Source organism: Grammomys surdaster, unplaced genomic scaffold (genome assembly GCF_004785775.1).
Source record: "Grammomys surdaster isolate TR1022 unplaced genomic scaffold, NIH_TR_1.0 62, whole genome shotgun sequence".
In the NCBI taxonomy this organism is placed as follows: Eukaryota; Metazoa; Chordata; class Mammalia; order Rodentia; family Muridae; genus Grammomys; species Grammomys surdaster.
Window position 1 is genome coordinate 21,501,074 of NW_021604564.1, and position 24,031 is coordinate 21,525,104.

The 24,031-nt window shown below is 40.0% G+C and overlaps 2 protein-coding genes across 6 annotated transcripts in view; one reads left to right on the forward strand and one right to left on the reverse strand.

Moving 5' to 3' along the window:
* Nudt6 (nudix hydrolase 6) overlaps nt 1-7,429 on the reverse strand; it is a 17,726-nt gene extending 10,297 nt beyond the window's left edge. For 2 of the 3 annotated variants that reach the window (XR_003710818.1, XR_003710815.1), the window contains exons 1-3: nt 7,173-7,418; nt 4,412-4,615; nt 533-588 (exon numbers count right to left, since the gene is read on the reverse strand). Coding sequence is in view for 1 of the 3 variants with exons in the window: in XM_028763175.1 (XP_028619008.1) it covers nt 533-588; nt 4,412-4,615; nt 7,173-7,401 (489 nt within the window). In the remaining 2 variants the exon portion in view is untranslated. Of the gene's footprint in view, nt 1-532; nt 589-4,411; nt 4,616-7,172 lie in introns of all 3 variants that reach the window. The other variant, XM_028763175.1, reaches the window with a different exon arrangement.
* Nucleotides 7,430-7,696: 267 nt separating this feature from the next.
* Nucleotides 7,697-24,031, forward strand: part of Spata5 (spermatogenesis associated 5) — a 166,394-nt gene continuing 150,059 nt past the window's right edge. For 2 of the 3 annotated variants that reach the window (XM_028762990.1, XM_028763005.1), the window contains exons 1-8: nt 7,697-8,252; nt 12,198-12,322; nt 13,795-13,952; nt 17,597-17,655; nt 19,063-19,707; nt 20,571-20,700; nt 21,099-21,155; nt 21,842-21,965. In XM_028762990.1, the coding sequence (XP_028618823.1) occupies nt 8,093-8,252; nt 12,198-12,322; nt 13,795-13,952; nt 17,597-17,655; nt 19,063-19,707; nt 20,571-20,700; nt 21,099-21,155; nt 21,842-21,965 (1,458 nt within the window). In that variant the 5' untranslated portion in view covers nt 7,697-8,092. The remainder of the gene's footprint in view (nt 8,253-12,197; nt 12,323-13,794; nt 13,953-17,596; nt 17,656-19,062; nt 19,708-20,570; nt 20,701-21,098; nt 21,156-21,841; nt 21,966-24,031) is intronic. The other variant, XM_028762997.1, reaches the window with a different exon arrangement.

Sequence of the window (24,031 nt, forward strand, 5' to 3'; positions counted from 1 at the left end):
CCTCTCTGTCCCCTCCCTCTCTCCTCCCTCCCTCCTCTTTCTTAATCTGGTAGATTTCTACTCACTCTTTTAGACTGAACTTGAAATGTCACTTTCTCTGATGCATCTCTGGAGGCTCTTAGGGTAGAGTTAATTGTCAGTATCCACTCTAGGACAGTCCAAAGACTGTGCTGCAAGACGGCTGGGTAATGTGTTTTCAGTCTCTGTTCTCTCTGTACTGGGAGAAGAGCTCCTGGCAACACTAAGAATGCTGACTGATTGGATGCTACCTCAATAATGTATCTTCCCAATTAAACACTACCATTTGTAATGCTCTACAGCCATGAAGTAAGCACAACACTGAGGATCATGCTGACAGGTTCAGGTCTGTATCACAACTTTATTTAGGTAAGTATCTAGCATTCCATAACTGTTTAGAAGTAACTATTGAAGTACCTTTCTGTATTCCCTTAGCTGTATCAACATGTCTACATTTTATGTTTCTCTAGAGAGAAGCCCTTGGAAAGCAATTTACACGGGAGAAACAACTTACTTTATTTCGATCTTGTACAACCAGTACTTTCCTGGTGCTAACATCAAATACAGCACCTTTTGGGGGGGGGGAAGATAATTGCAAAATATTAATTTCATTGACCTTCAATTCCTCCATACTAACTTGTGGTCACCCATTAAAATCCCTTATTTGAAGGCCTGGTTTAGTTACCTCAGCACCTCAGCCATGAAGACTGTAAAACACATCTCCAGCAAGGAGGTCATTGCTCAATTGACTAGTGTTCTCTCTCTCTCTCTCTCTCTCTCTCTCTCTCTCTCTCTCTCTCTCTCTCTCTCTCCCCTCCCTCCCTCCCCCCCCCCCCCTCTCCCCCTCCCCCCCTCCTTCCTTTCTTCCATTCTCCCTCCCTTCCAACAATTTGGAATGGAAATATTAAATTTGTACAATAATCACCTGCAAGACTGTCTGTCTCCTGGCACAGATGAAGATCTTTTTTATCCTTTAGTAACATTTTCCTTGGTGGTCACAGCTGTGAGTGCTTGCTACAGCCCATCTGGCTCTCTAAAGATACTGTCTACTGAGAACTTAGAACATTCTCTTTCTCACAGGTTGAGAAGCTAAGAAGTCCAAGATCAAAATGGCAACGTGCAGGTGTCTTAGGAGAGCTGCTTCGCATAGAGAGCATTCCCACATGGACCTCAGGCTGAGCCTCTCAGGCCGAGCCTCTCAGGCCACTGTCAATAAGGACCCCAATACCTTATTAAAGCGTTGCCCACAGAACCGAGCCACCTGTGCAGCCCTCACCTATTACTGCCAACACCCGGGGATTAGGATTCTAACATGACTCAAGTATTCACATTGCAGTGCTTAAGCACTGAAGACGTACTGGATTTTTGTTCTAATTCTAACTTCTTGAAGCACAGGACAGATTTCGGGTTTCTGCTTCCTGGCTGTTCAGACCCCAACTATCTCAATATCCATCAGGACCTGTCTGAGGCCAGTTACACTTCCTTACTGTGTGTGCATGTATCCTGGAGCACACACATACATTTGGAAGGCTGTTTGCAGGCCTGAAGCTCCCTCGCAGCACTTTCCTTTACTCATCCGTCAGACACACTGCTCTGCACTGTGGACTCTGCTAGATGTCAGGACTAAAACCACTGTCCTTCCTCTTCTCTTTTCAGTACTTAAATTTTTTCCCTCTTTATCTTATTATGGGTGCTTTGCCTACAGAACGTCTGTACTATGTGCATGTCGTGCCTCTGGCCAGCGGGGGTGGCAGGTCAGCTGGGACTGGAGTTACAGATGGTTATGAATCATGAGGATGCCAAGAATCAAACTCTGGTGGTCTGGAGGAGCATCAGGTACTCGTAACTGCTGAGCCATCTCTCCAGCCCCTCTTTTAGTATTTTTGTTTGGGCAATCCTGGGTCAAAACCATAACACTTTAATGATTTGTACTAGAATCCTTGAAATGGGCTAACTTCAACATATCTTTATGGGAAGGTATTTTCTATACACTTATCTATTCTTTTAATATTCCTTTTTGAGTCTTTCTATGAAACATACAGAAGCCCCTTATATATTAGCTGAGCTCATATTGTGTATAAGGTATTTTACCAGGTGCTGGGAATACAGTGGTAAACACAACACAATGTCCTGCTGTGTGTGGCGTGCAAGCAAATGAAAGTCAAGTTATTCAGACCAGAAAGTGGAAAAAACCACCACAAACAAACATGCAGAGGGAATTCATGTGAAAGGAGAGCCTGTTTGTAATGGAGGGGCTGGAGAGATGCTCAAAGGTTAAGAACCTATACTGTTCTGGCAGGGGACCCAAGTTCAGTACCCAGCACTCCCATCAGATGGCTTACAACTACTTGTAACTCCAGCTCCCAGGATCTGATGTCCTTTCCTAATCGCTATGGGTACTTGCATCCCCTCCCTCACACACACACTCACAAATAAAATTTATTTTAAAAATTCAAACATTAAAAAAAGTAACTAAAATGAAACACTGCACTTGGTACTCTCAAGGCTGGAAAGAAAACTAGTAAATATATTAGCTCCAGTGAGGAAAGTATCAGAAGATGTAAATTTAATTTGTCTTTCCAAGGGACAGAATGCCAAGAAATGTATTTTTAGATTTGAAGACTTGTGATTATCCAATGTCTCTTTTCTTTACTGTAGTCACTAACAGCATAAACTCACAGTGAAAAGATATTACACACAATTGGAGCGACCTCTGCTGGCCACAGCATAAAGTTAAACCAACTCAAGATTGTAATTAAACAGAAGTTCCAAAAGCATATTAGACACAGTGTGTCTCCTGTGCAGTAGCTCAGAAGTCTGCACATGAGTGTCATAAAAAGTGACTGAGTCCACACAGCCATCAGTGGGAGAGCTGTGGCTTTATTCCAAACGGACACTCTCATAAACAACACTGCTCCATCAAGACATAGCTACTGTCCCCTACTTGAAGATGTCATCATCCACCCATCTACTCACCCGTCCATCCATTAATTCATCCTCCTGACACCCCTTAGTCCATCTATCCATGGCATACTTGGTTCCTACTTTGTACTTGCTCTGTCTTTAGCCCTAGGAAACATGGCGAACAACACACAAAATGGCTGGCTTCCTAGACTTTGCATATTGTTGGGGAGAGTAAGTACATATATAACTGGCTCGCACTGGGTGCTATTTAAAAATATTTGGATAGAGTCATAGACTGGTGGGATTGACATGGAGGCGGTCCCTATTTAGACAATAGGTTTGAGAGGTTTTCTGAAGTCAGTAAAATGCTTCCCAGACAAGCATGGAGAACCGAGTTCAGATCCTCAGCATCCACATAAAAAGCCAGGTACAGTGAGGTGCATAGGTGCATCTGTAGATAGATGCAGTGTTAGGAGGTGGAAGATCCCCGGGGCTTGCTATCTAGCAAGGTGGATGGTACCTGAGGAATGACACCCAAGGTTGTCCTCTGGCGTCCACCTTATATACTACTACTACACTCACACACACACACACACACACAGTTCAAGGCTCTACCATAGTTTCACTGTTCAATCTTAAACTGCTACCACTTGACACATTAACCATGTAAAATCTTAGGAAGTAACAGTCAATTAACCATATGGTTAGTTTGCCTTGCTTCAAGTTCAACCTAAAAGGTTTCCTGTTCAGTGTTATACATTTAGCACATATTTCGGCTGAAACAGTCATGAACTTCATCAGAATCAAAATGGGGTTCCTTGTGTCAATCCTAACAAAAGGAAATGAATCTGGGAGATTATGAAGGGCAAGTTCTTAATATGAATGCCTGACAATAACTATCACAAAAGACTGCTGGAACCACAGTTGGCTGCAGCCAGAACGTGAGTACTCCACAAGGACATGCCCAACCTTTGACCAATGCCACTATATCCCTTAATGTCTGTGTCCAAGGATTACTCTTTGAAGTACCTGAATATTATCAGTTTTATCCTTTGAAACATATTCTTGCCTTCTTGAATATGCATGTCTGACTGCAACATACTCAAATCACCATAACCTCCCCCCACTAAAAAAGTTACTTTCTGGAGAATTTCATGTTTATTTGGAGTGACACATACTTTAAAGAGTGTAATGTATTTCCTTATCCCAATTCAGTGCCACTACCGAGAACGGAAGCTCAAATATCTGTGTGAAGCATGTTAAATGTGGCCTTTGGGAAGCCTGTTTCTCCACTTGTTTTCTATGCCAGCCTGTACTTCACGGGTCAGACACCCTTTCTTTTTTGAGAAGCACAATGCCACAGCTGCACAGTGAACAGTCATGCAGTGCTCACTGACCAGCACTCACAGACAGACTAGCAGCCCAGCTTCAAGGAGACATGGTAAACCTCTGAAACGGTAGTTCCTGTGGTTAGGAGTCCGAAACTGACCTGCAACACCTACTTGGTGTGTAGCATACCCCGGGAGTCTGCTGGGTCCTTCTCCCAGCCACATAGTCAGTGTTGAGGAATGGGGTTCTGCGTGGTGGAAGCAAAATCCCAGGGAAGCAGCGGGGGCGATGAAGTGGCTCTGCTGGATGGGGATGTGCAGCCAGGCAGCTATCCTTCCTTCCGATCGCCACTGCTGAATGGTGGCTGGAACGCAGAGGGAGGAAGATACACCCCATAAAGCTTTTATGTGAGATGACGGTCCCCACCTCTCTGCATCACTATAGCCCAGTTGTTTATTCTCCACCCATCATAGCGCTGGTGTTTGTAACCAAACCACCCAAATACAGGCCCAGCACACAGCAGGCGCTCAGTCACTATAGAAGGGACAAAGAAACTGATTCATATGAAGTTTTGGTGCTTCTTCTTCTTTCCAGAGCTGCTTATGCTACAGGGTACTCCACCCCAGAGCCAAATCCCCAGCACATCCTAATTCTCTGAATGCCCTTAATTTTAATCTTCAAAAATGATGATGGAAGGTTTTTTTTTTTAACTCTTACATAAGCGTTCTGATGTTATTCTTGGTTTACAAACTGCAAGGTGGTTAAAGAATAGAAATAAAATGGTAAGTCAGAACTTTCTATTACTAGCCTGAAGAGAGAAATTTTTTGTGACTTTTTTGCGTTAACATGTCTACAGCTTATGTTGTGCCCTTTTTGTTACATATTGAGCAGTCTATCATTAAAGTTCCTTCAATGAACGTGGATTCTTCAGTATCAGCAGCTTCCCTATGTATCCTACAAGCTAACCAGCCAACTTCCACTCTTCGAATTTTATTTATTAATTATTTAAAGGAATTTTTCTTTTTTTCCCTATAGTAGTGTGGCTTTCCCTCCCTTCCCTGTCTCCACAGCTTTTATGAGCTCCTAGAAGCTCAGCCTCTTCAATAGTCTTTCCTGACCTCTGCTCATGTGCTACTATTATGTGAGCTCAAGACCATATGATATCTGTGTGTGATTTATTAGAATTTATCTGGTGATTTATATCATCAGATGGCATCTACTAACTAGTTTTCTATTCCTAGTTAAGATGTCATGAATTTGCAATTCTCCCACTAGGAGCAGGGCTATTTCACACACAGGGCAAACTCTATGTGATTCCAGGCATGATAATTACCTCTGTAATACTGGAAGCAAGGGGAGAGGGTCATGAGTTTGTAGCCAGTGTGAGCTATCTATAACATTTACCTATCTCAAAACCCCTCCACCAAGAAAGTATTCTATGTAGGGCTAAGTATACTATAATCCTAATATCTGAGTTGTGTGAAAACAGTAGTAAAGAAATAGTGACCTTCATGAGCAAATGTGCTTTAATAGCCATTACTGATGAATTACAACGTTTAATCTTGAAGAGACACATATCTAATGAGGCTTTCTTCTCAAATTAGCTCCTCTTTACAGGCACTGCCAACTAATTTTGTTTGATTCAATCACAACAGAACAATGGAAGACTTACAGAGCAGCGTGAAGAAAGCACAGACCAGAGCCAGAGGAACGTACCCGCTGTCTCTGGGCCTTGCCACCATCATCTTTCAACTGGGATGAGCATGTACTTTCCAGGTTATGAAGATGACATACATTCCTATTTGTTAGATTCTTAAAACAATGTCTAGTACTTGATGACAGTGAAATGTTTTATTAAAGGGTTTCATTCAAGGTGTCTTTGATCACACTTATCCAGTATCTAGAGCTGGCTAGCATTATTCACCTAAAAAGTCTTTTCAGTGGTCGTTTGATTAATGAATGCCTGGCAAAGTGCGTGGCACAATCTTGGACTTGAACCCTGGACATGTTTCCAGGTCCAATACACTTTCTGGAGTGGTGCTTAGAGTATCATCAGCCACTGGGAAACCCTATGTACGACTAATACCTGTGCTCATCCATGCACCCATCAGAGGATGAATTGATTCGATCCTCCTACTGGCTATATTGTTGAACTCTAAGCACTTATAAGCAGGAGAGATGATGTGAAGTAGGTTGGTTTGAAGATTAAACAGCATTAGAGACACTAGCTTGCCATGCAGGTTGCTCACAGAATAAAGATCATTTGTGGTTTCCTGATTATGTGAAAGTATCTTTCCCATTGCTAAATTTCCATGCTATGCCACCAACCAAAGAGTACACATGGAGGGATCCATGGCTCTGGCCCCATATGTGGCAGAGGATGGCCTTGTTGGACATAAGGGGGAGGAGTGGCCCTTGGGCCGGAGGAGATTCGATGTCCCAGTGTTGGGGAATACCAGGGAGGGAAGGTGGGAGCGGGTGGGTGGGTGAGTAACCTCAGAGAAGATAAATAAATAAATGAAAAAAGAAAAGAAAAAAACAACAACTGGTTGCTCTAACAAATCAGACACTTATCCCAAAGTGAAAACTGCAAAGCTCTGTGCACAGAAACAAGCACTGGCCCCGTCCCGATCAGGAGACAGTTTGGCCTGGCAAAGCGCGTTGCAGAATCGAAGTACCAGCAAAACTAAGGCTGTCAGTGTTTACTAAGAGTTAAACGTGTGGCCGACACCGTGCCAGGCGCTGCGAACCCCGCGTCAATCTCAAGGGCAAATATCCAGGATGAATATCCAGGGATTGAATCCGGTCATGGCTGAGAGCACTTCCAGGTCACAGCGAGAGGACCACCGGGTGTCCTTTCAGCTTTCACCTCAGAGCCCACACGCTCCGCCCTGGTTTCCGGGCCCGAGACCCGCACTTGCCCTGCAAGAGCCTCCGGAAGGCGGCGGCATCCAGCCCGTGCAGCGTGTGGTGCCGCGACAAGTGCACGGAGACGCCCCCAAATCTGTCCAGCTCGCCTTGTAGCTCGCCCCCGCAGGAGCCCGGGTTCTCCAGGGCGCCTGAGGCTGTGCGCCGCCCCATCCTGAGCCTGGCTCCGCCCGCGTCGAGCAATACGGAGTACCAGCAACGGGCTCTCCGAACCCACCACATGGCTTGCACCTAGCCTTTCGGACCCTCGCTTCCTTCCACTTCGCCCCGCCCCACCCCGCCCCGCCCACATCGCCCCGCCCCTCCCACATCGCCCGACGAAGCCTCGTCTCACCCTTGGCGCCCGCCCCGCCCCTTCCCGCCTCGCTCTCGTGACCCCGTGCAACATCACCTCCTTCCGGCGATCGCCCCGCCCCATCTCGCCGCGAACAATCTCAGGCGTCTTCCGGAGTTCGCTCCGCCCCTTTTCGCTGGGAGAGGGGACAACCGTAAACTCTCGAAAAGTGTCGTCATCCGCTAAGCTTGAGCTGGACTTTCTATTTGGCAGGGAGCTTAGTGGAGCTGATTGTCCTCCACGAATCTGGGACAGAGAGGAGAAACTTTCTGATTGCTTTTGTTGTTGTTACTTTAAGCCAACCCACATTTGCTTTGAGAGTAGGTAAAGCAGAGGAACAACCGAAGTTCACTTTTCAAGGGTTCATAACGTAAACGGCGGTTCCTACGCCAAGCCCGTTTTCTTTACGAAACGGTGTCTTGCGAGACCCTCGCTAACCGTCTCAGCCTCGCGGGCTGCGCTCTACGCGGAGCATTACGGCGTGAACGCTGCGCTGCTGACCTCTGACCCGGAAGTTTTATCCCCGTGCCGCGCACGTTGAGCCGGCTCTGGGCTGCTTTTCTCCGACATCCTGTGGTCATGTCTTCCAAGAAGAACAGAAAGCGACAGAAAGAGGGCGCGGAGGGCACCTCTCCCTCGCTCTCTGCTGCTTCGTCTCGCTCGGGGACCTCGACTCCTCTCGCCCAGCCGAACGTGGCGGCTCCGGGGATGCTGGTGGTGACCAACTTCCTTGAGAAAGGTGAGGAAAGCGCGGGCAGCGGTGAGGCTGAGGCGCCTGAGGGGAGCGGGGCGTGTGAAGGTGGGCGTGACACGGGAGCCTGCGGACCGCTTAGCTGCCAGGCCTGAGCCTCCAGGCCCTGTTCGCAAAATGTTCAGAATTTTCCTTTTACGATTTATTCTTCCTTAGATACTTTGGGAGTCCTGGAGGTTGAGCCCGGGGCCTTGCGTACGCCACGCTTGACTAGCAACTGAGCTATGACCACACTCGAGATGGCCTTAGCTCCTTGAAGATTTACTGTCTAGTCAGCACTGCAAACCTAGTAGAACTTGCTCTAAAAAGCTAATTTTTGATGACGAATCCGTACTGCCTAACAGACAGCGTTGTGTCTTTAGGGACAACAATGTTTAGTTAACTGCTCTTGACTAATTGCACTCTGCTGTTAGTAGTAAGTTACGTGCGTGGCTCATCTAGTTTTCACAGAAATAGTGGTAAATGAGTACGTAATGATACCCATTTCACAGAGTAGAAACAGCTAACGGAGTTGCCTCGGAGTTACACGGGTACGAGATGGCAGAATCCATGTTTGAGTTCAGATTTGTTTGATTCCAGAGCCATTGTCTTAGGTGAGGTTTTTTTTGGCTTGGTGAATGGGCAGACTTCAGGTCTGAAAAGTCATTTACTTGGCAAACGCTTTAGCATGCTTGATGTCTAGTTGTTCTGAAAAAATGGAGCAAACTAGGGGCATGGTTTTTATATCCAGTAAGACTTTCAAGACTATCTTAGCGTTAGCATAGTGTTTTTAATCTGCCTTAGCAATCAGGATACAGCTTGTTCTGTTCTGCAGATTCAATATCTTTTCAAGTAGTTCCTTCCCACTGTCATTTGCACATGATAATTCTCTAATGGCTTAAACCACTGGAAAAAGTTCCACTATTTTTTCCTGCCACCACTCTCTCTCTCTACACCTTTTAATTGTCTACTCATTAAATGGAGTGTTCTCTGCCTATTTGTCAATCACCACAACTTCCATGCCATCATCTCTTGGGCACTGCTTTGTAATGGTCACAGATAGTCTCTGTGTTGTCAGATCCAGTGGATGGTTTTCATTACTTGCCTTTTGACTCTGTAGTCTTTGACATTGTTGATCTTTAATTCCTCAAAACATCTTGCTACTTATTTTATTTACCATTATACTTCCCTAGTTTTTCTCCATGTGCATTGGCAGTTATTTTCTCTGTAGGTTTACCCTTTTCCACCTGATTCTGCAATATTAATGTTTCTCAATTCTAAATATGATGCCCTCTTTCTTCTCTAAATATTTTTTAAGGCAAGAATATCCAAAGCTAAGTTTCCCATTTATATTCTCTTCAATTTTTAATTTTATTTTTGTACAGCATACTATTTCTGAGTCTTGATTCAGTTGTGTTTTACATCAGAATTTCTCAAACATGAAGCAAAGTTAAAAATGTTCAGTAGGTCACAGATTGACACTTTTATAAGATAGTGTAATTAGGAAAAGTTTAAAAAGCAGAATAATGAAATTTATTGGGTTCATAGACACAAACTTTCATCTGCTTGCAGTAAAAGTTTCCAAGTGATTTTTTTTTGTACTTAGCCTTATTATGAGCTAATAACAAGTAGTTTGTAGACTATGTTTTGAATAGCACTGTCCATTACCTCTAATTTCCTTACCTTTCTAAATGTCATTACCCTTTAATTTCTCAGTCACTTTAAAGGCAACTTCCTTAGTCTACTTCTTCCAGTTATACAAGCTTTACTCCTTATAAAATTCAGAAACCTAAGGGTCAGGCACAATAGCACCCGTTCTCACATCTGTTATTGCTGATCTTGTATATCATCCAGATAGTCTCTGTATTCCTTTTCACAGCCTTCCTGCTGCTTCTCAACAACTCAAACAACATCATCTCCCACCTGAACTACTACAGGGGCCTGTCTGTTTTCACTTCTGTTCTCTTACTCTTTTTCTACTTTATAGTCAGAATGATCTTTTAAAATAAAAATCTTGTCATGGTTTTGCTATTAATCTCTATGGGCTTCCGTTGTTGTCAGGGTTATGGCCCAAATCTTGATGCAGTACACTGTCATAGATGGTTTTGGCCTTCCTTAAGCAAACCTCTTAGTCTTTGAAGGATGTATCATGCTCCTGTCTATCCACAACATTTCTCTATGCATTTTGTTGTTGTTGTTAAGAAATACAAATTGTTTTTCTATTTAATTATTTCTTCATCTTCCTCCATACCTGAATGTTAGCAGCACTTTCTTTGAATAACAGTTTCTAATTTTTCCAAATTAGGTCAGATCATACATAATAATAGGCTTTGCTAGATCTCTCAGTATTCTATTATTGTATAATTATAGTTCGTAACTATACAGTTTTTCTGTACTCATTTAGTAATTCATCCTGCTAGATTATAAAACTCCATGAGGTGATAGAACAAAGGTGGATGGTTGTTTGAAATTGACTTTATGGACTAGTGAAATGATTTAGTGAGTAAAGATTTTAAGAACCAGAGTTGAGGTATCACCCATGTAAAAAGCTGGGTGTAGGAACTAGGGAGATAGTTGAGTGGCTAAAAGCACTTGCTTTGCAAGCACAAGGACCTATGTTTGCATCCCCAGCACCCATGTAAAAAACTGAGTATGGCTGTATGTCTTCTAACCAAATAATTGAGGCTAGAGGTAGGTGAATCCTAGGAGTTCACTGGCCCAGATTAGCCAAAAGCTATCAAACTTCTTTCTGATTGAGTAAGAGATCCTGTCTCAACACACTAAACATAGAGCTATAGTATGATGGTGCCTACCTGTAATGAATGGGGAGACTGACCTGGTTTTCTTTCCATTGCTGTAATAAAATACCTGAAAAGTCAGCTTAAGGGAGAATGGATTCATTGCAGCTCATAATTCTAGGTTATAGTTCATCATCAAAGGAAGTCACAGTGGCAGGAGCTTGAGAGAACTAGTCACATCACATTGACAGAGCAGAGAACACTAAGTTCATGTATGCATTCATTGCTTCCTTTTGAATGTAATGTGACCTGCTTTAGACTGCTGCAGTGAATGTCTGTCGATCGATGAGTGACAATGTGCATGGGACCTGCGTGGTATGAGGAAAGAACGGACTCCACTGCCACGCACATGCATGCAGACACTAAATATAGAGTCTTGGAGGAATAGAGACTGGTAGAATTCTGTGGAGAGCTTGACTTGATTTGGATCCTGTAAGCAGAGAACTGTATAATATATTGGGAAACAAGGATTTGGATAGAAATTGTACATGATCTCCATTAACAGGGAGATGTGGAGGTTTTTAGGGAAAGTCTGGATGTGGAATCAAGTGTCTAGAGCCAAATGGATATGCCAGTACTTAGTGGGAGTCTCTGAAACCTAGTAGCTGACTCAGAATCTTTCTGCAAAAAGCATGGAGACCATAGGAAGTGTAGTTAGTTTGTTGCTGTTTGTTTTTGATAATGCTGAGTCAGTACCCCGGCCACAAGTATGTTTTGGTTTTTGGCTGTTGGTTTTGTGTGTGTGTTTTTTTTGTTGGTTTGGTTTGGTTTGGTTTGATTTGGTTTTTGAGGCAGTGTTTCTCCATGTAGCCTTTGCTGTCCTTGGTCTCACTCTGTTGACCAGGCTGGCCTTGAACTCAAAGATCTGCCTGCCTCTGCTTCTCGAGAGCTGGGATTAAAGGAATATGACACCACTACCCAGTTACAAATAGGTTGTTAGTGAACCAAGAGATTTTTTTTCTTCTCTTTAAACTTTGTAGATTATAGTCATACATACATATAGCCAATAAACATTCAAAGAGGTTTGGCTTCACCTTTGTTTGTTTGTTTTTTTAAAAGTTTCTTCAGGGTATAAGTTCATTGATGCAGTTATATGAACATAGGATTTTCATATAAAATAAATTCTTTCTTTCTTTCTTTTTCTTTTTTTTTATAGTAGATGGCAAAGTTCCTAAGACATTCCAGAATTCTCTTGTTCATCTTGGACTTAACACTATGAAATCTGCAAACATATGTATAGGCCGACCAGTGCTCCTTACCAGTTTGGATGGAAAGCAGGAGGTAAAAATCCTTATCCTTTTATTTTGGAAACATTTGAAATAATACTGGTCTTCACTTTTAATACAAGTAGGAGTTGGTGAACAGAATTTTTTTAATTGTATTTGTGGATTGGAAGTTGATTCTTTCTTTTTGTGATGTCTGTTTCAAGGGTCAAACTTAGGTTGTCAGAATTGTTGGCTAGTGTCTTCATCTGTTGAACTATGTTGCTGACTCAAAAAGAAAACCCCACAAAAAATCGTGTATTACTAAACAGTCATGGGTGCTAGAGCAATGGCTCAGCAATTAGAACGTGTACTTCTCTTCCAAAGGGTCTGAGCTCAGTGCCCAGCACCTACCTCAGGCAGCTGACAATTGCCTGTAACTCTAGCACATAGCCTCTCACCACACATATGCATATATGCATAATTAAGATAACACAGCTGTCATTCACATAATAGTCACTCAAATACCAGAGAAAGTGCCTTTCCCCCTCAGGCAGGTAGTGATGGCTATCTCTTTCAGTTCTGTTTCTCTAGTCTGTTAAATACATTTCTCTGCAGAAATATGATTTTGAGGTAAGAAGAGCACCTGCCCTTCATACAAATATTATTCTCCTGGGTTTGGCTATACTTCTTTCTCTTGATGTCATGTGGCATTTGAAGACTTCCAAGACCAGAGTTTTTCCCAGATTTTTAGAAGCTTGGCTCTTTGACTTGTTGCCAACTCCTGCCTCTGCCCTAACTTTTTTTTTTAAACTGCTTATTTCTTCTGTGGGAGATGTTGGTATACATGTCTTCATACACCTATAGATATGATACCTCAGGTATTTCTTAGACCCAGCTTATCCTGCTTTTTGACCTGGGGTCTGTTACTTGGCCTCAAACTCATAGATAAGTCTGTGGTGTTTGGCTTGTATGCTCCAAAAACACACTGTCTGCCTCCTTACCACTGAGATTACAAGTGTGAGCCATATGATTGTCTTTTTTATTGATTCTGGAGATCACACTCAAATCCTCAATACTTACATAGCAAGGGCTTTATAGGCAAAGCCATCTCCAGTTCCAAGATCCAGGCATTAAAGAGAATCTTACACATTTGCAATGCATCAAGTGTATGAAGTACCAGCTAACCTGCATTATAAGCTACCTTGCTTTTAATATTTTCTCCTTTGCTTCTTACCTTACCGTCTAGTAATGTCTTTGTCTGTTTTTAGAAATCTGCCTTCCCTCATCTCACTCTGAGGTTCTTTGTGATCTTTACAGAAGATGTAATAGTTCATTACAAATAATTGGTGAACTTATATAGGATTTAATCTTATGGCTTTTTTTTTTTTTTTTTTTTTTTTGGAACTGCAATTTATCCCATAACAGTTTGCATCAGATACTGTTTGGAAATAATGTTTTATGTATTAAATGTATTTAACACGTAATACATAAATTGATGGCATTATATATACTGGTTTTCTAATATTGCTGATTTCTTTCTCTGGGTAGGTTTATACAGCCTGGCCAGTTGCAGGATTTCCTGGAGGCAAGGTTGGCCTGAGTGAAATGGCACAGAAGAATGTGGGTGTGAGAGCTGGTGAGACCATCCGGGTCCAGCCTCTTTTGGGTGCTGTGCTTCAGGCTCAGGAAATGGACTTGGCACTGAGGTATGTCCCTTTTCTCTGGTGACTGTCTAGCTCAGAGCTGCCTAGTAGAAGTGTATTGAGATGGAGCTGGAGAGATGGCTTAGTAGTTAAGAGTCCTTGTTCTTGCAGAGACCCAGGTCTAGTTCCCAGCACCCAGTCATCCATAACTCTAATTCCATTGAATCCAATGCCCTCTACTATTAGCCACAAATGTGGTGCAGAGACATGACATGCTAGCAAAGCACTCATACACATAAAATAAATAGATCTTTTTTTTTTTAAAGAAATATAAGCCTCCCATAAAAAGGGGTTCAATTTGTTTTTTTTTTTTGTTTTTGTTTTTCTTTTGGTGTTTTGTGTTTTTGTTTTGAGACAGAGTTTTTCTGTGTAGCCTTGGCTATCCTGGAACTTGCTTTATAGACCAGGCTAGCCTTCAGAGATCTGCCTACATTTGCCTCCTGAATGCTGGGATTAAAGGTATGCACCACTACTGCCCAGTGATTTTACTTTTTCTAAACAGATGAAATGGATTTTTACAAGTTTTATTTAGCCCACTATATGTAAAATATTATTTTAATACATAATTTTTAAAAGTTACTAGGAAGGTATTTTATCTCCCCTCCCTCCCACCCCCTTTTTTTTTCCTAGGTCATTTGTTTTGTTTGTTTTAGACAAGGTCTTAACTATGTAGTCCATGCTGGCCTTAAACTGTGATGATCCATCTGTTGCTGCCTGTAGATACTGGGAAATCTCTCCTTTGTGTTTGGGATGGAAACTAGGGCTTTGCACATACTAATAATCCCATTAACAGCTCCATTTTGAGTACATGATAGTCACATACGTTAGTGATGTACTACATAAGATAGCATAAGCTGAATGGGTGGATATAATCATGGATAAGGGATGCTGTAGTTAAGTAGCCCTGACATTTTAAATGGGAGGGATTGTACCTGATGAATATACAGCAGTGTTTCATCTTCACTTGCAGTTAAATCAAGGGCACATTCAGTTATCACAAGAGTAGCAACATATTGTGACTAGATACAAAATGGTTTCTTTTCCTCTTTGTCACTGAAACATATTTATTCCAATATGAACATGTCAAGTACTGTATAATTAGGTGTATAAAAATTAATTGCCTAATGAAAAAAACCCTTTAGAAATATTTTAGCAAGATTACATCTAAGTCTACATTGAGTCACAGTCTATTGTTAAAGGCTTAGTAAAATGTTGAAGTGAGAATTAATGGCTAACAGAAAAATAGTATGGATGTCTTCACATTCAATACTTGTATTTCATATAACCCAGAGAAATTAATTTAGAGTAGTACCTTCAGTTGAAAAACTAGTACAGATCATTTCTTTTTGGTATGAGCATTTTCTAAAATGTCTTATCAGTTTGATAACTTTTTAGAGATTTTTGTTGTTGTTGTTAATTCTTTTGGGAATTGAGTACAATGTGTCTCAGCCATGTTCTTCCTCCAATTCTTCTTAGACCCCAATTCTCATTCCCTGCCTACCTAACTTTGTTATTTTTTGTAAGCCTGTCAAGACTAATTTGTGATGTCCACATGTTCTTGGATGACTAATCAGGGTGTACACTCTTATAGAAAACTAAATCTTCCTAGCAGTTAACAGCTGTTCTCTTTTTTAGCTTCAGGTCTAGGGGTGGGATTTTGTGCCCAAAACTTTCTCTCTGCTGGAGTTTGATGTAGCTTGGTTTATTGCAGGTCTTGTGTGTGCTGTCACAGTGGGTTATGTGCAATTCTCCTGCTATGTCCAGAAGACACTGCTTCTTTGTATCCACTGTCTCTGGATCTTACATTCTTCCTGTCCCCCTCTTTCACAATGGTCTCTGAGTCTTGAGAGGAGAGGATGTGGTATTTGTGTCCCATTCATGACTGAACATTCTGTTGTCTTGTACTGAGCCATCTCTCCAGTGGTTTTTACTTATTTGTGTTTTTGGAGCAGTTTTACTTTGTAAAGCCCAAGCTAGTTTACTCCTGCCTCATCCCTTTGAGTACTTTAGGTATGTGCCACTGTAAGCATCTCAAGAAATAATTGTTAATTTTGATAGCTCAAGCAAAAACATTTAACCTGGTAAAAACTAAAGAGTTGTTATTACCAAGAGTTTTAAATAGCCCCTACTGAAGGGTGAATAAAGGATCTCACCTATCCTTTTACACATAGTTGATAGATTTTGAGTTAGATTGATTGCTGATGAAAGTCTGACGCAAATTTACTTTAATAAAAGTACCTTTTGATAATTTAATGCCAGCTTAGTGATAATTTAGGGAATGTTTATGTAAGAGTCCAAAAACATTTTCTAGTTGTCTCGAGTTAAAATTGGTTTTCTTTTTTATATATTCTGAGCTTATGTTTTGGCATTATTCCTCTGCCTACTTTGAAGGACAAGAAACTGTTTTCTGTTTCCTATAAACAAACAAACAAATAGCCATTTAATAGACATTAAAAAGCAGAGAGAAAAAGTAAAGAATATAATGTTGAGAATCAACTTTATATATCAGATGCATATACATGTGTGTGTGGTAGTTTGAATAAGAGTGTATTTGAATGCTTGGTCCCCAATTGGTAGAACTGTTTGGGAAGGATTAGGTGGTATGGCCTTGTTAGAGGAAGTATGTCACTGGGTGGGCTTTGAGGCTTCAAGAACCTCACCATTCCCAGTGAGGAATTTGTATAGCTATGCAGCTCTGAAAAAAAGACAGTGATCTTGAATACTTGGAGATACTAGCGCAGGTAAGATTCTGCTTGTGTTGTTACAGAGAGCAGGAGCATCAGACATGTTAAAGAATTTACCTGAGCAAGCTTTTAAAAATAAGAGCAGTGATTTTAGATGTTCCCATTTCCTGTTCTTCCTGCACACAACTCTCCTGCTGGAGACACTGATTACTAGGAAGATCCCAAACAGTTCCACCAACTGGGGACCAAGCATTCAAACGTAAGAGCCCTGTTTCTTCCTTAGACAAGTCTCTCAGAATCAATTTCCATTGCAGTCAATACTCCCCCCCCTTCTTCCTGTTTGTACCTCTTCAAGTGATGTACTGTACAGGATTTGATTTTTCTGAAGAGCTAATGTGTAAATTATATAAAGGGAATGAAAGCTGAGAACAAAAGTCTTTCTCTGTGCAAGCAAGTTCAGAAAGGGAGTGATTAATTTAGCCAAGTGTTTTTCAAATGTATTTGACATCACACAGAAAGATCTTATTATAACTTATATACAGTATGTGTATTTATGTGTGTACCTAAATAGGTAGCTATCTATACATATACACATATGTGTATACCTGTACATGAGACATATTTGTATGAGAAAATGTTTTACAGAGCAGTATTTACCATTTCTCTGCAGTGTATACTAACATTTCATATGGGATTAATTTTTATGGTTTCATGGTCTTTTAATGGTCTGTGTTGAAGATTACTGACCTTAGCTTTTATAGCATCAAACTGAAGGTAATTTTCCTGCAAGTAATATGTATCTAAAAAGTGTAAATCAATGCCAAAATTGTGTCAATCATTTGTTTTTGTGTTTTAAACAAATTGTTCTATTGGTCTATAATATAGCTAGCTATGCTTGGCACTTTTTCTGTGGTTTAGTGTACATAATGTTGATTTCTGTTTGTTTTTCTTTCCTTTCTGTAGTGACAAAGATAAGGAAATTAATGAAGAAGAACTGACTGGTTGTATTCTAAGAAAACTAGGTGAGACTAGTATTTGAAATTGCTTTCTTCAGTTTTAACTGGTAAACAAGCAGCAAAAAGTGCTCGTAAACATATATATTTTTTAAATAGCTAAGTGGATATTCTCAATTAATACCTATTTGAGGACAAAGCTGATGATAGAACCGAAGTTTTGAGTGTATATGTGTGTTTGTGTGTATATATGACTGCCCTGCTCAATGTTTGTGGATGTGCCTGTACTTTGTCCCAGTGATTTGAGTTCTGACACTCTACCTAAGGGTTGGGGGGGTGGGGTGGAGAAAAGACAAACACAAGAGACATGTACAGAAAAGCTGGGGTCAGATGCATATATGCTCACTCTGGTGAAGTGGCATGTACTACTACCAGCACACAGGAACCTCAGCATGTTTATTAGGTATAGCAAAGAGGGAGAGGTTAGCTAATCTGAGTAAAACATGTCTGTAGGTTGATAGTCTTAGGTTGTAAACATCTGGGAGGAAGAGGAAGCTGTGGTTGCTAGTTTTTGTATATATTTGCACTAAGACCACCCCCCTCACCCCCCAGGAAAGCTCTGCTGAGCCTGCTTCATTTGGGGAACAGCTTTGCTAATGTACAGTGGGTTTGAGGCTTTGGAGTCCTTGTCATAGCTGTGCCCATGTCAGCAATACATATTGACTCAGGACTTAAGTCAGGGTTTCCTCTTCTCCTTACACAAGTACATGCTTGTGTGTATGCATGTTTGTGCTTGAGTGTACATGGAGACCAGTGGCTAGCATTGGGTGCTTCAGTTTCCACCTTCTTGGTTTATTAGGAAGATTCTTTGACCAAAGTTCATACGCTAGACTAGTTGATCAGCATGCCCAAGCATCCTTGTGTCTCTGCTGAGATTACAGTAATAGATCAGTGTACCTGGGTTTTGAGTGGGTGCTAGGGATCTGTGCCCAGATCTTTGTGTTTGCTCAGCAAGCACTTTACTATGTGAGCCATCTCCACAGCCTTAGAACTGAGACTTTTTTTCTTCTCTTAATGTTTTGATTATATGTGTAATAAAGTTTGTCTGCATGTATGTATGTACGTATACCACATGAGTGCCTAAACTGAGACTTTTTAAACCTTTGTGCTTGCACATTTTCCAGTGAGGAATGTTGCAGTGTTGGTTTGAATGTGCCCTTTAAATTTAGCTTTTTGATAAATATGAACTTCTATTGCTATGATTTATAGAATTTTGGATTTACTGACCTACAGAATTTAGAAGAATGATTTTTTTTATATATACAGCTGATACTGTGTGAGGGGAATATGTGTCCTCTATTTTTTTGACAGTTACTTTTATTAGTGTTCCAGTTTTGTTTGTAGCAAATATGTTGCAATTAAAAACATTAAGTGGGAGAAATTATGCTAATGTTTATTTAATCAATTGTTTTTTAGATGGCAAGATTGTTTTACCAGGCAACTTTTTATATTGTACATTCTATGGACGACTCTGCAAGTTACAAGTGTTGCAAGTAAAAGGGACAGATGGCACAACATTGGGAAAGCCTCAGAGCACTTCTGCCTCTGATGCCCAGGGAATGGCCTCTGAACATTCTAGCATGGAAAGCAGTGATGTGGATATATCCTTTCAGCTAAGCCAGTTAGATCTGAAAGAACCTCAGAGCCCAGCATCACAGAGTACTCCCTGTAAACCCATTAATGACAGAACTATGAATAAAGCTGGTGAAGTTTTGTTGGATGTCACACAGAGCCCTAGGGATGGAAGTGGACTTGGACTAGAGGAAATGACAGGTCTTAAGTGCAGTTTTGATTCATCCAAAGAAGGAAATACGCAACCCGTCAGTGAAGAGAAACAACTAAAATCTGCTAGTGCAGGAGCAAAGAGCAATACTGATACTTTTTATTTTATTTCTTCAACAACAAGAATCAACCTTCGAAAAATTTGTACAAATTCAAAAGAACAAGACAGTCAGTTCAAAGTAACTTATGACATGATTGGCGGCTTAAACAGTCAGCTGAAAGCAATAAGAGAAATAATTGAACTGCCTCTCAAGCAGCCTGAACTTTTCAAGAGTTACGGTAAGTCACCTTTATTTTACCGTATTCATGTTCAAACTCAAAAGCAGTTTGTTAGTTTTACTCTAAAAATTTCTCGCCCTCCTGTCCTTATTTCCTGAGTCAGGTGTTAATTGCTTTGGCAGATGATAGTGAAATGACTTATTTGCAGTACTTGGTCATTTAAGTTGTATGTGACTGGCAGGTGAGTCTCTTCTTAGAGCAAATTATCTACTGTTGGTGGGCTGTATCTCAGAAAGTATCTTGTTATGTTAGGTAACATAATGCCTAAAGAAATAAACCAAAGATAGTCATGTAGTTAAAACTTACTAGGAAATGTAGTTATGTGTGTGTCTGCCTCAAAGCTAGTTATGAAGGAAGTAATTCAACTCCTGGGGACTCAGAGCTACTCCTTTATGGTTGGTGTCCAAATCCTTTGCATACATATGTTTTTATGTATTAACCTCCTTTTTTTCCTTTCTCATAAATTTTTATGTTTGTAAAAGGAACTCAAGGATTTATATATTTGCTAGTAGTGTTTGTATTTCTTAAGACTATAAATTGGAAGTAATTGTGTTCTGATTATTAAATTGTGCTACCTGGGATGGGGCAAGACAAGAGCTCTTTTTAAAAAACAAAAACCAAAAATGTACATGATTCCCTTGGTTTATGATCTGTAGAGAAAATGAAAGTCATTAATGGGGCTCAGAATTTGCAATACATAGTACAGTTTTTCTGGAAAGTAGGGGAAAGATAACGATTCTTAATTTGTAGTGTAATACAAGGTAAATTCCCATTTATAACTTACACTGGAAGTTGTATGGCAGTTTAGCAAGAACATTAATAATCATACTGAATGCATTGTTTGTTTGTTTGTTTTCTTGTAGGAATTCCAGCACCTAGAGGGTTATTACTCTATGGTCCTCCAGGTACCGGAAAGACAATGATTGCTAGGGCTGTTGCTAATGAAGTTGGAGCTTATGTTTCTGTAATTAATGGTCCTGAAATTATAAGCAAGTAGGTATATGACTTAGTAAGTAAAGTTAACATTACTAAGTTTATATATCTCAGATGTGGCTCCTTAAAACAGTTGTGCGGTATTCCAACAAGATATTTCATACGTTAAACTATTTTGGAGTATTTTAAATTTGCCCTTTTTTTCTGAGGCATGGTTTTACCCATGTGGTTTAGCCAGACCTCATACTTTAAATATTTTTGTGATTATACGTGTTCTTTTAAATTTACTTTACATAATACATTCAAAATTTGAAAATGTTTTGAAAGTAATTTTAAGTATTTTAGAAACGCTTGAAAATTCAGTATCTTTTATAGAAAAGGCTCTAGAAACAATAAGTGTTCATGAACTTTTTCTTTTCCTTTTCCTTTTCCTTTTTCTTTTTTTTTTCTCATTACAGATTCTATGGCGAGACTGAAGCAAGGTTACGCCAGATATTTGCTGAAGCCACTCTACGGTATTGTTAATATTTGTTGCTTTGGAATCTTTGAGACTCTATTTAAGTAAAATAGTAGCACTTTATGCAAAGTTAAGAAGTAACACAGATAGTAATGGCCTTAGAGACAGATAGGAGATTTAAGGATTTTACCCAGCCATTGCCCATAGTGTCATACATAAAATGGAATTTCCCTTTGCTGACCCATCTGCCAGAAGAATCACTATCACAGAAAACCACAAATAGCTTTGAGGCTTATGAGAGGTCTGGTCTTGTTCTGAATGTAGACTGTTGCCTGTGTCTTTTCACCAATCTTCCTTTGAGAGTGGAGGTTGGGAATAGTTTATCTGGTTTTCCTCCCTCTGCTAGGGGACTGGTAACTAGAACTGTGTAGCTCCTGTCTTTTTATCCATGTGTTTGAAATATCTTGCCACTACTTCTGTGAATCTTTGAAACTTTTTTTTTTTTAAATAGTCTCCATTCTCTTTTACTGACTCTTCTGCTTCCCCAGGTCCCAAAGAGGCATTTTATGAAGGCAGATATGCTAGAATGTGAGGTTGATAACATTGTACTAGAATTACTCTTGATTTTTTTGATTTAGCATTTTAGTGTTTTTTAATATTTAATATTGACAAATAAAATTGAAATTTAATGTTATTTTAATTAAAATTTTACACTAAAATTGTTACATATTTGATTTGTTTTAGGCATCCATCAATTATTTTTATTGATGAGCTGGATGCACTTTGTCCTAAAAGAGAAGGAGCTCAGAGTGAAGTGGAAAAGAGAGTTGTAGCTTCACTCTTAACATTGATGGATGGCATTGGCTCAGTAAGTATAACACTGGAATTTAGAGTGTAGAATAGCAAAACCTCCCAAATGTCTCTAGGACTGTGAGTATTCCAGGATGAGGGAATATCATCACACATGATGGTAGGTTAACACTCAAAGTAATTTGTTTCAGCAAACTGCTTAATAACTGAGAGGCCCAGTAGTCTGGCATGTTTTTCTGTTACGTAAAATAATTTACCATAATGTATTTGTGTGTGTATGTTACATATGATTGTAATTTAAAACTTGAGGTGCATGTCAATAAGTGAATTTTATTGAATTTAAGAAATTTCGTGAGTCTCCCTGGGTATTGTGGTATATGCTTTTAGTCCCTTAGGAGGCTGAGGAAGAAGGATCATTTCAAGGCCAGCTACACAGTGAATATGAGGCTAACCTTGTCTATTTGAGATTGTCTCAATAAACTAAATTTTAATAAGTTCATGAGTCTTTTCCACCTCACCTTAAGCTAGGTCTTTCTGTTTAATCCAGGGTGTTCAGAAAGCTCAGTTATTCTCTCATAGCCTCCTACATACATATCACAATTGTAGATACGTGTTACTACAGCCAGTGTTTTACTTGTTATTAGTACAAATACCATGTGTTAATTATGAAAAGGACTGATACAGAACATGAATGAAGGAAAATTCTCTCAGACTTTCCATATTTGTTAATCAGAAAAACGTACTTCTTAATTTGGACTGAAAATAAGCAAAGTTCTTGGACTCATAGTACATTACCACCAAGAGAAACTTTAGAAACCACACCTTCCTTTTGCACATTAGAAAGCAAACGGAGTGTTTAGTTTTATTCCTGTTGATGGAAAGTGAATATGTGAAAATAATATGAGGTTTTGGTATTCACTTAGTAGATGTTTCTTTAAGCAGGCCAGATCTCTGATTCTGGATGACCATGATACACAGAGCTGTATTATAATTGGTTCTAAGGTCCTTGGTAAGAAAGATGAGTTAGGATCAGTGTTGGAGAATCTTAGCAAGGCTTTTTCTCTGCCACTGGGATAAGCAATCTGTGAAAGAATATTTGTGTCTTTGACAAGACTAGCTATTTTAATCTGATATTTAATCACATGACACTGATATTTTAATCTGAAAACATTTAAGGGGCCTGGATGTGTGTTTTTAAATTTATAAGTTTATAGTAGTTTATTTTCTTATGGTGTACTCACAATTGATGTTTTAGGTTTTTTATGAAAAAAAATCTCAAGATTCTTTTAATGCCTATCTTGGAAATTACACATGCCTCTGGATGTCTGAAGGTGGCTGAACATGGTGATCATAGTTCTTTATAATTTTCTGTTTTTAACCCCATTTTTAAAGAGTATAAATCTTTGTATATTCAGGGATATTGGTTATGATTCCATACTTTTCTGGAATTGAAAATAAAAAACCAGGACTAGCAAGATGGCTCAGCAAGTGAAGACTTGCCATCAGCCCTGACAACCTGAGTTCTATCCCCAATACCTACATGGTGGAAGGAGAGTACTCACCTTTGCAAGTTTTGTCCTCTGGCTTCTTTATGCACCACAAAATGGGGCTTGGGCAAGTGTTTGCACATACTTCCACTCACAAACACACAGCAAATAAGTGTAACTTTAAACATTTTTTTTTTTTAAACAGTTGATGTGTGAGAAAGAATTCTTGGATAAGTTGTTAGTCAGGCCTGGTTCTGTGTGAATACTACTTAGGTTGTAATCTTTACTTCTAAGTAGGGGGAAAACTACTTAACCAATAAAAAAGTATTCTCTAGTAGGAAACATTTTGACCAAACTTTAAAAACTCTATACTAAAGTTAATCATTTTTCTTTGGTTTTTGGAGACAGTGTTTCTCTGTATAGCCCTGGCTGTCCTGGAACTTTCTCTGTAGACCAGGCTGGCCTCAAATTCAGAGATCCACATGCTTCTGCCTCCAGTCCTTGGATTAAAGGGGTGCACCACCACTGCCTAGATAAAGTTAATAAATGTTCAGTAGAAGTTTATTACAAATAAAATTTTGTAAATTGGTTAGTAGAAATATAAGAATTAAGTTTTAATGCTCTAGACCCTTCTGTT